The 12,531-nt window shown below is 38.3% G+C and overlaps 1 protein-coding gene across 7 annotated transcripts; it reads right to left on the bottom strand.

Annotated features, from left to right (window-relative positions):
* Positions 1 to 82: 82 nt before the first annotated feature.
* Positions 83 to 12,237, bottom strand: LOC136232241 (ABC transporter B family member 26, chloroplastic-like). Of its 7 annotated transcripts, none has more exons than XR_010690420.1 (16): positions 11,597 to 12,237; positions 11,440 to 11,484; positions 11,238 to 11,360; positions 11,034 to 11,137; positions 4,958 to 5,012; positions 4,798 to 4,868; positions 4,517 to 4,619; positions 3,643 to 3,853; positions 3,014 to 3,087; positions 1,977 to 2,033; positions 1,813 to 1,887; positions 1,603 to 1,677; positions 948 to 1,229; positions 799 to 843; positions 622 to 701; positions 83 to 355 (listed from the first exon to the last, which is right to left on the bottom strand). XR_010690420.1 is itself a non-coding variant. In XM_066021292.1 (16 exons), the coding sequence occupies exons 1-15, from the start codon at positions 12,194 to 12,196 to the stop codon at positions 623 to 625; spliced, it is 2,019 nt and encodes a 672-aa protein (XP_065877364.1). In that variant the 5' UTR covers positions 12,197 to 12,237; the 3' UTR covers positions 83 to 355; position 622. The 7 variants fall into 7 exon arrangements, 6 of the variants coding, with proteins under 6 accessions (XP_065877364.1, XP_065877367.1, XP_065877368.1 ...); XM_066021292.1 differs by having other exon boundaries at positions 779 to 843; XM_066021295.1 differs by having other exon boundaries at positions 641 to 701.
* Between the last annotated feature and the right edge of the window lie 294 nt (positions 12,238 to 12,531).

The following is a 12,531-nucleotide window of genomic DNA, read 5'->3' as shown; positions in this document are numbered from 1 at the left end:
GTCTAACGTGCTAAATGCATGAATTAATGGCAGGGTTGGTGTGGCTACTTGTAGAGTATACCATACCTTAAGGGAAGGGGCGACCAACAAATGATATTTTTATTCTTATTCCTTACGGTACTCTGCCAAAGGAAGGCTGGAATTAAGAGTTTCGCCTTTATCAAATCAACGATGGAAATTAGCAACAACTAGTAAATGGATTTTCCACTGATTAAAATGAATCTTATTTCAAGTAAGTCTGGATTATGGACATATCCACAAGTCAACTCTACCATCAATCCAAGTAATCTGCTTCTAGTTTGATTAGATGTGAATATAACCCATTTTTGTGTAGGAGGTCCACGTGGCTGCCCATCTGCAGACCAAAAAAAAAACACAAAATAGTTAAGATATGCAACGACCAGCCAGAATGAATTTGAATCAAGGGTAAAGATCACCTTTAACATTGGCAGCCAGAATCAATCGAATTTTAGGTATGACAAATTTTGATATATTAACCTAAATTTTAGGTATTAAAACTGATTGTATTCTCAATTTGTCATATTTGTCAACTTGATGGCTAAATTGGTATCCAAATTTCGATTTGGGCTAGATCTAAATTGGCGCTGGGCCATTTTTTACCTTAATTCGAATGAATTACCTCCACAATTCGACCGCCATCCATTGCTATGATGGTATCAGCAGCTTTTATGGTAGAAAGCCTGCAAAATTTGCCCCCCCAAATCAAAAATAGTCTCACAAATCCAACTGCAGAATGAAAACTTGGGGAAGGAAAGACCTATGAGCTATGACAATCACCGTTCTCCTCATCTTATTCCCATTTTTTAATGCATGAAGAAGCTCCTATATTTATATACATAGCAGCATATCATAAATCAGTCAGGCTGCAAAGTTAGCGATGAACAAAGTTTCAACCTTTTACATTTAATTCATATGAAAGAAAGTACCTTGACATAGTCTTCGCTTTCTGGATCCAGAGCACTGGTAGCTTCATCTAGTATGAGAATAGTAGGGTTTCTGACGATAGCTCTGGCAATAGCAATTCGTTGCTTCTGTCCACCACTTAGCAAATTATCATCAACAAGTGTTCCATAACCATGAGGAAGAGAAGAAATAAAATGATGAGCATTAGCTAGCTTTGCAGCATATTCAATGTCTTCCTGCTTTATTTCATGATGGCACCCGTAGGTGATGTTTGACTTGATATCAGTACGGAAGAGCTCTGGCTCCTGTCCACATTAAAAACTTAATATGAATCTCATAGCTACTTTGGAGTACGGGTGGCAATTTCCACTATAACATGGAGTAGGGGTGACAATTTCCGATACGATAAAACGATTTACAGAAATGACACAAATACGATTTACAGAAATGAGATGACCGACGCAACCTTTACAGAAATAACCTGACTAACATGATCCGGTGTTAGAGATGAACTTTACAAACATAACCTGGCTGGCACGATCAGTTTAACACGATTATCATTTTAGGTGCAATTTATAATATATAATCATATAGAATATATAGATAACATAACACTCGTGTCAACCCGAATTGCACCTCTACTTTAGAGTTGACTCTCTTCTAAGTAAGTTGTCAAACCTGTCTGACATATCCTATATTTTCTTTAAGCCAACTCATATCCAATTCCTTGAGAGGAAAGCCATCAATATAGATCTGAAATTCAAAGACAAGTTCATTTAGTGAAATCAGAAGAAATTTCAGGCACAAAACAAATAATCTAATTCCTATCTAATCCTTTTACTCAAGTTGAAAGGTATCAATGTATGATGCAAACATGATATTGTTCACCTGACCATTAACTGGATCATAAAGACGGAGCAAGAGATTAATTAGTGTGGTTTTTCCACTTCCACTGAGTCCAACCTTGCCAAAATAGAAATGAAAAGTCAATATCTTTTACCTTAGGCTAGAATCATATGGTAAACAAATAAAAAAAGATTAATATTTTTTACCAGTGCAATTACTTGGTTTGCTTCCAGAGAAAGGTGAATGTGTTCTAGGATAGGTACCTGTCCAAATGCATGGAGTAAATTTTGAATTGGCCTAAAAGATGTAGGAGATGAAGTAAACATTACAGGAAGGCCAAAACTTATGTTGCCGTCTTCTTCATGAGGAAAAGGTTGTTCAGGAACACAGTAAAGATTAAGGATTTCAAAATTTAGTATGCATAAATTCAAATGCAGCAGCAGTAGCTACCCTTAGTTTATTTCTAATCAAACAGATCTTGAACAAAGTTTGCAAATTCATGACAACTGAAACAAGGACATGGATAGAAGAAAAAAAAGATTTCTACTCCCTCCATTCTCAAATAAGTGTCGTTTTAGATAATTGTTTTTGTTCTTTTTTAAGTGTCGTTTTCGTTTTTCAATAAAATTTAGTATAGTTTTTTGGTCTAAGCATTTAAATTTTGTCTTGATTTATGTGTTTTTTAAGCTTTCAAAGTTTTTTCTCCAACCATTATAGGAGAGAGAATTTTTATTTAGTTAATCCATGTAAATTTATTAATTTAAGTGCATATTAATTGTGTTTCTTAATTTGTGTGAAAAACTCTAAAACGACACTTATTTGAGAATGGAGGGAGTAATACTTAACTAGGCCAGCAGCAGGAGTTCCAACAACCAAGTCATATAATAATTGTATGGTGTTGGTTTGTACCCAAGGATTGGTATAGGATAATTTGATGGAGGCAGATATTTTCAAAATATGAGTACATGGTAAAATCTACGAAAGAAGATATTGAAATTATTTCTATTTCTTGGAGTTCCTGTCACTTTTTCAATGCTGATAACTAGGTGCTTTCAGTGGCCTGTCATTTGTTCCGAAGTTAAGAACATCAGCTTCTAGATGGTAAATAGAACTAATATGAGAAAGATCTATTAATTATTAATCACAAAGCTATAAAGGGCTCATGTTGTACTAAATTAGCAAATATTAGTTGCAGATTCCAATTAAGTAAGAAAGTTGGAATTCCATAAAATATGGCACTTACTGTTGGTCTTGATGGATAGTGAAAAGATACATCTACAAAACGAACTTCTCCTTTTAGTCTTTGCAGTTTTATGCCTGTCAAATTTGATTGTTGCTTTTATTAGTTTTCTTTTTGTAACTGAACACCAATTCTGTTGAGTTTTAAAAAGAGAAACAAATAGTAGTTTGCAAGAAATCTATCAGGTGTGCAACCCTTGAATTTCTCATTTTAAAGACAGATTTGAAAGAGCAAAGCCCCTCAAAACCAAGTTTATATACTAAACTAGGAGTAGAAAAGAATAAAACTCTTGATTCTAAGAAAAGCCTGGAGGTATTTGTCATGGAACCATTTTAACCAACAGCTCAAGCCGATAGTTAAGGCCCAATCATATATCTTATATTAATCTCCGACAGTATTAAATCTTGCATGCAGTGTCATCAGAAAAAACATAATCTAAGAATCTTGGTCTGTAAGCAATTTTAAATACCAGATATGGTTAAGATAATTAGTAGTAGTTAGACCACAATCTTCACTTCAAAAACATTGCACATAATTAATCAAACCTTAAAACTCATTATTAAGCTTCATAATTGAATAATAATTGGACCAATTCTCCTTGACCTGATGCTTGATATGAACAGGCTGCTTACCTTTGGACAAGAATTGGTCACTGGGTGAGAGTTGCATTAACTGGAAAACATTTTCACTTCCTCCAATGGCCTGAAGCAATGATGACATATTGTCAACCAACCTCCAGGTAGCGTAAATTAACCACTCACAGTATAATATATATTTTGTAAGTTGCTCAGTTGAAACATTTCCAGCCATAACAGACATTCCTCCAAGCATCAGTGCAAGTACCTGTATGGAGTTTTATTTTAGAATGGTATTACTTGTAACATTGGCACTCACGCATCCAGTGGAACAAACAAATAAAAACAATGCAGGCTTTCTCATTAGAACTAATTTGTGATGATTAATAATCAATATGCAACTGTACTGATCAGAATGAATGCCAATTATCCATAATCAATTGCCAGGTACTTCATTCAACCAGTCAATAAGCACATGCCTTAGTAACTTGTCATCAGTTCATGGAGCAATCAAATAAAGCTGTGATTTGTGTGTTCTTACTTATGCAATTAATAGAATTTGTGGATTGCCAGAGTTTTTACATGTGCAGTCGAGAGAGCATAACAGTTAATGCAAAAGCAGCATACATGACCTATCAGTATCATATTTACATTATTACTTTAAGAACAAGGACTGACCCATCAATATTTTAGGGGAAATACAGGTAAAAAAAAAAAAGGTATAATACGCTTGGCCCAAGGTTCCATATAACCTCATCGTATACCCTCTTCCCTGTTCCTTTTCTCCATAGCGATATCAACACTTGTGCAAAAAAAAAAAAAAAAAAAAAAAAAACAAAAACTAAGCAATTGTCTTGTCAAGATTTGATACATAGAACTGTTTCAAGCAATACACACACTATTTTAAATCAAGTTGAACTGATATGCAAACCTGAGTTGAACGGTAAAGGGTGTGGAAACTCATATTCCAGAATCCATAAGCCACACTCTCTCGGAAACTTATAGAGGCTATGTTCTTCAAGCAACGCTTATACCTACCACCATATAAGGCAGATTGTTTTGAGTTTTGTTATAAAGAAGAATGGTAAAGGAAACAAGTCCGCTAGGGATTTTAATGATTGTAGTACATCACTTGATGTCTACATCAGAATGAATGACGACCATACTAATCTACTATGGATTTAGTAGTTAATTAATGGTGATAATTATTGCCTTCCAAGTTCTCTTCTCTCTGTTCCATAAACCCTGACAGTTCTTATCAAGGAAATTGCCTCTTCTGCAGCCTATATCGAAGGCCAACAGATTAACAAGATTATCACTAAAATGACAAAATTCTGACAGAAATTTGAATAAATAAGCTTATGGTTTCTACCTCATTTGCATTAGCAGTAAAATCTTGAGTCAACTTGGAAGCAGTCTTCTGATACCTATGAACAAAACTGGCTTTTATGAAATGCTTGACTCTAATCATGAAGCTGTGAATAGTCAACCTTAAAAAAAAAAGGGCGGCCTGGTCGCACTACGCGTCCCCGCTGAGCGAGGGTCCGGGGAGGGGTCCCACCACAAGGGTGTACTGGGGGCAAGCCTTCCCCTACCAATTTATTTGGCAAGAGGCCGCTCCTAAGACTCGAACCCGTGACCTCTTGGTCACACGACAACAACGTTTACCGTTGCGCCAAGGCTGTGAATAGTCAACCTTATTAACATAAAAAAAAAACCATAGAATGGTGAAGACAAGAGAATCCAAGACAATCGGGATGTTCATGTCAGGTATGAAGCTGACAGTTAAGAATTTTAGAAGATAGGAGAGAGAGATTAGAATTAGGAGGAGAGATTAGAAAGAGAAGAAGGAGGAAATAGATTCTTCATTAATATTTTTGATGATTCCTTACAATAACAAAAAGCCTCATTTATAGTTGTGGCAAAAAGTTACTTAAAGAAGAAGAAATGACAGCTAGCAAAAACTTAACAATTAAGTAACTAAGACTTAGCAGCTAAGAACCTAATAAAAGGAACTAAAAACTTAACAGCTAAGTAATGAAACTTAACAGCTAAGAAACTAATAGCTAATTACTTAGCTGGCCTACGTTTATACGTAACAATACCCCCTCCTTTTGCACACTCTTGTCCCCAAGAGTGAAAAAACTCTGGAAATTGAGCGGCATCATAGTCGAATCCTCCTAAGTGGCATCGATAGAGGGCAAGCCAAGCCATTGGATGAGCTACTGGGGTGTAGCTGTGTTGTCAATGATAGCATTGCGATTATTGAGGACCTTGTCTGGCTGAATGACAAAAACATCACCTTGAAGGGGTGGCAAGGTAGTCAAGACAGGCAATGTTGGAGGAGGTTTCTTCTTCAATAGGCAGATGTGAAACACAGGGTGCACTCGACAAGTGGCAGGAAGCTGCAGCTTGTAAGCAACTTTCCCAATTCGTTCTAGGATTTGAAAAGGCCCATAATATTTAGCGGTAAGCTTAAGGGAACTCATGACTGCAACTGTGGACAGGCGATAGGGTTGGAGCTTTAAATAGACCCCGTCTCCAACAGAAAACTCTCTATCTGCCCTTTTTTTGTCTGCTATCTATTTCATTCGGTTTTGAGCAGATGTAAGACATTCCTTCAACAGAGAATTCATGCGCTGCCTAGGTCCCCTACAACCACTACATTAGATTGAGTGGAGGAGAACACAGTCAAGGCAGGGTTAACCCCATAAAGTGCTTGAAAAGGGGTCATGCAAATAGCACTATGGTAGCTTGAATTGTACCAATACTCCACTAAGCTGAGCTAATTGGCCCATTTTTTTGGGGAAAGGAAATTCATACTTCAAAGGTAGTTCTCTAAACACTGATTTAGCCTCTCAGATTGCCCATCGGCCTGAGGATGATAAGCACTGCTATATAATAAGCTTGTCCCTAGCAGCTTCATAAATTCCTTCCAAAAAATACCAGTAAAAATCTTGTCCCTGTCAGATACTATGGTCTTGGGCATTCCGTGAAGCTTGAAGATAGTATCAAGGAAAACCTTTCCTACAGAAGCAGCATTGAAGGGATGAGCGAGCGGAATAAAATGACCAGACTTAGTGAACCGATCCACCACTACCAAAATCATGTCGAACCCTTTGGACTTGGGCAGCCTTTCAATAAAGTCCATGGCAATGTCTTGCCAAGCACCCTGCGGAACAGGTAAGGGTTAAAGTAATCCTGGGTAGGCTGAATTGTCTGCCTTACATCGTAAGCAAGTGTCACAAGAAGCGACCCAATTAGTGACCTGAGGCAACATTCTAGGCCAATAGAAGGCCTGTTGAGGCCTGGAGAAGGTACCACGTATGCCTGAATGACCACCAATGGGCGAGTTATGACAAACATCAAATCAACTGAGACCGTAGGTTAGTTGCTGACCCAATATAGATTCTGGATTTAAACTTGAGGATACCCTGTTTGTAAGAGTAGTGAGAGACTTGGTTAGGATGAACTGTGAGCTGTTGTTTGAGCTGCAATACTACTTCATCTCCATCGTAGGAGGCATGGACCTCTTCTAACCATGTAGGCACTGCCATAGTAATAGCCAAAGCGTGTGAAGTGTGAGCTGTTTCTTCAAATTTCCTTGATTGAGCATCGGCTACCTTGTTGTTAACTCCACTCTTGTATTGAATGGTGTAATCCAATCCTAACAACTACGAGACTCCCTTATGTTGCAAATAAGTATGAAGCCTTTGCTTAAGCAGGTGCTTGATACTCCCATGGCCAGTTTTGATGATGAAAGTCATATTTTCCAGGTAGTGCCTCCAAGTGGTGCAGGCTTAAATAATTGCCAACAATTCTCTCTCATAAGCAGAGAGGCATTGGTTCCGTGGACTGAGTGCCTTGGATAGATAACATAGAGGCCTATTGCCTTGCATTAGAACTGCTCCAAGTCCCGTCCCACTAGCATCGCATTCCAAAATGAAGGGTTTAGAAAAATCTGGCATTGCAAGGACTGGGCCTGTGTCATTAACTTTTTAAGAAGTTCAAAAGTTGTGGTCGCCTCCTCTGTTCATTGGAAGTTGTCTTTCTTAAGGAGATCGGTTAAGGATCTACTAATGGTCCCATAGTTCTTGACAAATCGCCTGTAGTAACCAATGAGCCCTAGGAACCCCCTTAGTCCTTTCAAGGTGGTTGGTTGGGGCCAATTAACCATGGCTTCAATCTTGACAGGATCGGTTGCAACTCCTTCACTCGAGATAATGTGGCCTAAATAAGACACTTGTTGAACTCCAAATTCACATTTAGAGGCTTTGACGAACAACTGATGTTGAGTTAGCAAGTCAAATACTAATTGAAGGTGATGCAAACGGGTAGATACGGAAGGACTGTATATCAGGATGTCGTCAAAGAAAACAAGGACAAATCTCCTAAGATGTGGCTTAAAAACAATATTCGTTAGGGACTGGAAAGTAGCTAGGGCATTAGTGAGGCCAAATGGCATAACTAGGAATTCAAAGTGCCCTAAGTGAGTTCTGAAGACCCTTTTCTCAATATCCTGCTCCCTCATTTTAATCTGGTGGTAGCCTGCCCTCAAATCCAGTTTAGTGAAGAATTTGGCACCTTTGAGTTCTTTAATTAACTCTTGGATCACTGGAATTCGAAATTTATCCTTAATGGTTGCCTTGTTGAGCTCTCTGTAATCAATACAGAACCGCCATGTTCCATCCTTTTTCTTCACTAGTAATACAGGAGAAGCAAAAGGGATGTTGCTTGGCCTAATGATCCCATTGGTCAACATCTCCTCAATGAGTTTCTCTATCTCATTCTTTTGGTGATGAGAGTATCTATAAGGTCGAACCTTGATAAGTTCAGTGCCTTCCTTTAAGGGTATTACATGGTCATGTGTCCTACAAGTTGGCAGAGTAGTTGGGGTTTGAAACAAATGTTGGTATTGTTGTAAGAGTGGTTGTAAGGTAGGGTTAGGTGGAATAGGGATATTTGAAACTGGGGTTTGGGCATTTTTGGTAGTAGTATCATTCACTGATATGAGAAATAGTTTTGAAGTGACACCCTTCCATCCTTTGGCCACCATTTGATTGACTGATTTAAGAGTCATCAATCTAAGAGTGACTTCTTCTGTCATTCCTTTTAAGGCCAACTGCTTATTATCCTTTTGGATCAATAACTTGTTTTGACCAAAATCAAAGGTCACTAAAGAGTGACTTCTCATCCGGTCCACTCCAAGAATTAGGTCATATTCTCCTAGTTCTAGAACCCTGACAATGAATTTGAACTTGGCATTCTGCATTGACCATGCGCAGTCATTGCATTTCGACCATCTGCTACAGACAGTGCTGCTGGTTGGATGCTTTCCAGGGGTAGCTCAACCTCCTTAGCAAGTTTAATATCCACAGAGCTGTGGGTACTTCCACTATCAATGAGTATCATGATGGTCTTCTTGTGCAGGACTCCTTTCAACTTGGGAGTGCCATCCTTGATGCCTCCACCCAAGGCATTGAGTGACAACTCAATATGCTCTGCTTCTATATTACCAGCTTCCTCAATCTCCTCATTTCCTTCTCCTTCTGTTTCCTCTTCCAAATCTTGCACTCCCTCCTCCATTTAGAGTACATTTAGCTTCTTGGTTGTACATTTGTGGCTTGGAAAATATCTTTCCCCACATTTCCAACATGAACCAGGAAGTTTTCTTAGCAATGGTAGTGTATTGTTAGTAGCAGTTTTGGTTTCAGGTAGTTTAGTAGAAGGGTTAGGTGTTGGAGTGAAGTTTGAGTAGGGTTTTGGGTTGGAGTTGGAATAAGGTGTGAAGGTTCTAATGTGATTAGGAGATCTGAATGTAGGCTTAGGTTTAAGCAAATCCATCATATTTTTTAGATGGATTTCTTCCAATTTGGCTTGCTTAATGGCAGCATATAAGTCAGTAGGATGACTAGATCTGACTGCAGATCTAATTTCAGGTTTAAGGCCAGTGGTAAAAGCTGAAAGCTAGAAGGACTCAGAATTTTCAGGGTGTACCTTTTCCATCTTGAGTTTGATGACCTCAAACTGATCCTGGTAGTCCACCACAGATCCAGTTTGTCTGAGCAAGGTGAGCTGCTCCACCAATTCCACAGCTTCTGTTTCTTGAAACCTCTTCTCAATCTCCTCGACAAATTCTTGCCAAGAAATGAGTGGGTGGCCTGGCCACCAGTTCCTGAACCACTTCTCCAACTTGCCTTGCAAATACAAGCCCACTAAGTGGATCTTCTTATCTTCTTCAACCTCGAACAACTGAAAATACTTATTGCATTTACTGACCCACATCTCTACATTTGTTCCATCAAAAGATGGTAAATCGCACTTTGGAAGAAGCTTATTGTAGGGAAGGTTCCTTTGTGAAGAGCCTTCAACCTGTTAAGAACCAGGGTGTTGCCCCAAAAGGTCGCAGTTCAGTTCTGATGGAGTGTTGGCCGTTGAAGGTGGAGGAGTTGTGTGGAGAATTCCGTGCTAGGATTGGATGATCTGTGAAAGAGCTAAAATGGATTTTTCCAGGGATTGATGAGAATTCATCTGATCCTTTCGAAGGGTGTTATGTTCAGCAAGAAGATTCTCAAATCGTTGTTGCTGCGATGCTTGGTGAGCCTGAATATTCTCAAGTTGCTCTGCAGTGGATTCTGATCTCTCATGGAACTGGGTAGTAAGTTCTCTCAGTTGATTTGCCAGGGCTTCCATGGCTGCTTTTTCTTTTCTTTGTGCTGCTCGAGTTTTTCTATAAGGGGTATTTATCATTCATAGAATGGTCGGAGGAAGGAATATCTCTAATACCAATGTCAGGTATGAAGCTGACAGTTAAGAATTTTAGAAGATAGGAGAGAGAGATTAGAATTAAGAGGAGAGAATAGAAAGAGAAGGAGGAATCATTTATAGCTGTGGCAAAAAGTTACTTAAAGAAGAAGAAATGACAGCTAGCAAAAACTTAACAATTAAGTAACTAAGACTTAGCAGCTAAGAAACTAATAAAAGGAACTAAAAACTTAAGAGCTAAGTAATGAAACTTCACAGCTAAGAAACTAATAGCTAATTACTTAGCTGGCCTAACAGTTCACTCTCAATATAAAACAACAAGATTGTCAAGGATTTTTCCCCTATTAAACTTGCAAAGAACCAGAAAAGGACTCACATGAACAAAGTGTATTTTCAAAGATGAATTGAATTAATTGGAAGGAAAGACAAAGAAACAACTTGTATTTGTAGTTTCTAAATTGAGAAAGCACTTTAACAACTCTCACTGATGCTGGATTGAGCAAATACCTCAAACGGAAAAGAATACTTCAATAGGAAAGGCTTAAAATACATGATATTAGAATACCTGGATTATATATCCAGGACAATAATGTACTGCATTCTTTATTGAACTTTAAGAGGAAGTGCTCAACCTATTAGTCTATTACCCCTATTATTGTGGGGGAGAAGGTGAACAAACTTACCGCCCATAAACCAGAAAGATTGCAGCCAGAATGAAGCATATGAAAAGTGATGACAATGCAAGAGGCCTAGATAAACACAACAAATTGATCAAAGCACCTGACCCCTGAGCATTTGAATAATATTAATAAAGAAAAAACTGAAAGTTAGAATGAAGAATTAAATGAACTATCAAAGAGATGAGAAAAGAAAATGAATACTGCAACCTGACTGGCATTGCGAACTATCAAATGAACATTCTTTCCAATAACATCTGAAATCTGTTCACAATCTGATCCAAGCCTGCTTGTCAAGCCCCCAACCTCTTCTGTGTCAAAGAACTTTACATCCTGAATCAAAGGAAATTATCACGAGTAAAAGAAGATAAAGATATCCTGATCCAGGCTTTTGGCTACTCAACTATCGAACCTGATGGATAAGAGCCGAGTATAAAGATTCCCTGAAACGCTTAACCTGGGAAGGTAACATCAACATATTTCATCAATAAACATAGCAACAGAACAATGTTGAAAAAAACACCAATAGATAAACTTTTTTTAAAAAAAATATCATTACGGGTTCTTACCAGGATCATATTTGCGATGGAAAAACACCCACTTCGCAAGCCGCTGCTTATTCCTGAAGTCAAGCACAATACAGCCAAAAAATATGTGTTCTTAGAGAATGAAATTGCCTCGCCATTCTGCGCAGAAAATATAGATGCCGCCAATATACTAGGCATCGTTATCTCTGAAATTGCAGCTGCAATTAAGGAAGCAAGTGCCACATAAATAACCCATTGATCATCTCCCAGCAAATTCCACATTCGAAGAAGAGCTTCCTTCACTGTGATTGAATTTCCTCCGTCACTTCCATTTTTCTTAGAATCACTCAAATTCCACCAGTGTCCGCCGGGCAAAATCGAGCATATATAGATAAAGAAGTTTTCAAATTTTTCAAAGAATTCTAAATTCTTGGTATTTCTATCATCATGAGATTCGTAAACTTGATCAGCCAGTGCTGCGTATGGAAATTGAAAGCCGCGATATCTGATTCTTTGAGAAATTGGAGGGACTTGGAATTTGAATTGGGCACCAATTCTCGCTGAATCCAATATGGACAGACACCTTTCCCTGCAAATAGCGTTCGATGTTAGGGAGCAAAGATTCAAAGGAGAAATGGACATTGAAAGAGAACGACTGAACTCGTTTTAGCAGCAGTATTAAGAGGATTAGGCCTTTGAGGCCGAAAAACACGACGCCGTTTTACACCTTTACCATATATAGGGTTTATAGGGTAAATTACACCCATAGCCACTGAACTATCCCCATTTTCACATTATGGTTATTGAACTTCACTTCTTTCCGGTATGGTCATTAAACTTTACACTTTGTTATATCGGTGGCCACTGTGACCGTTGACCATCATTTGCGATCTTTGACTCTCATTTTTTATTTGTTCTCTCTCTCCTTTCCCCTTCAAAAACCTAAAATACCAATTTTACCCTTCCTTCTCCATCTT

Source organism: Euphorbia lathyris, chromosome 6, assembly GCF_963576675.1.
Source record: "Euphorbia lathyris chromosome 6, ddEupLath1.1, whole genome shotgun sequence".
NCBI lineage: Eukaryota > Viridiplantae > Streptophyta > Magnoliopsida > Malpighiales > Euphorbiaceae > Euphorbia > Euphorbia lathyris.
Note: the sequence above shows the minus strand (reverse complement) of the source record. Positions and strands in the feature narration are given on the sequence as shown.

Bases quoted from the DNA above. Each gene is read 5' to 3' on its own strand.
- LOC136232241 (XM_066021291.1), bottom strand. From the start codon at position 12,196: ATGTCCATTTCTCCTTTGAATCTTTGCTCCCTAACATCGAACGCTATT. The intron at 4,869-4,957 runs GTAGAAACCATA...CCTTCGATATAG, and splicing joins TTACTGCTAATGCAAATGAG to GCTGCAGAAGAGGCAATTTC. The intron at 1,888-1,976 runs GTAAAAAATATT...TATTTTGGCAAG, and splicing joins CAAACCAAGTAATTGCACTG to GTTGGACTCAGTGGAAGTGG.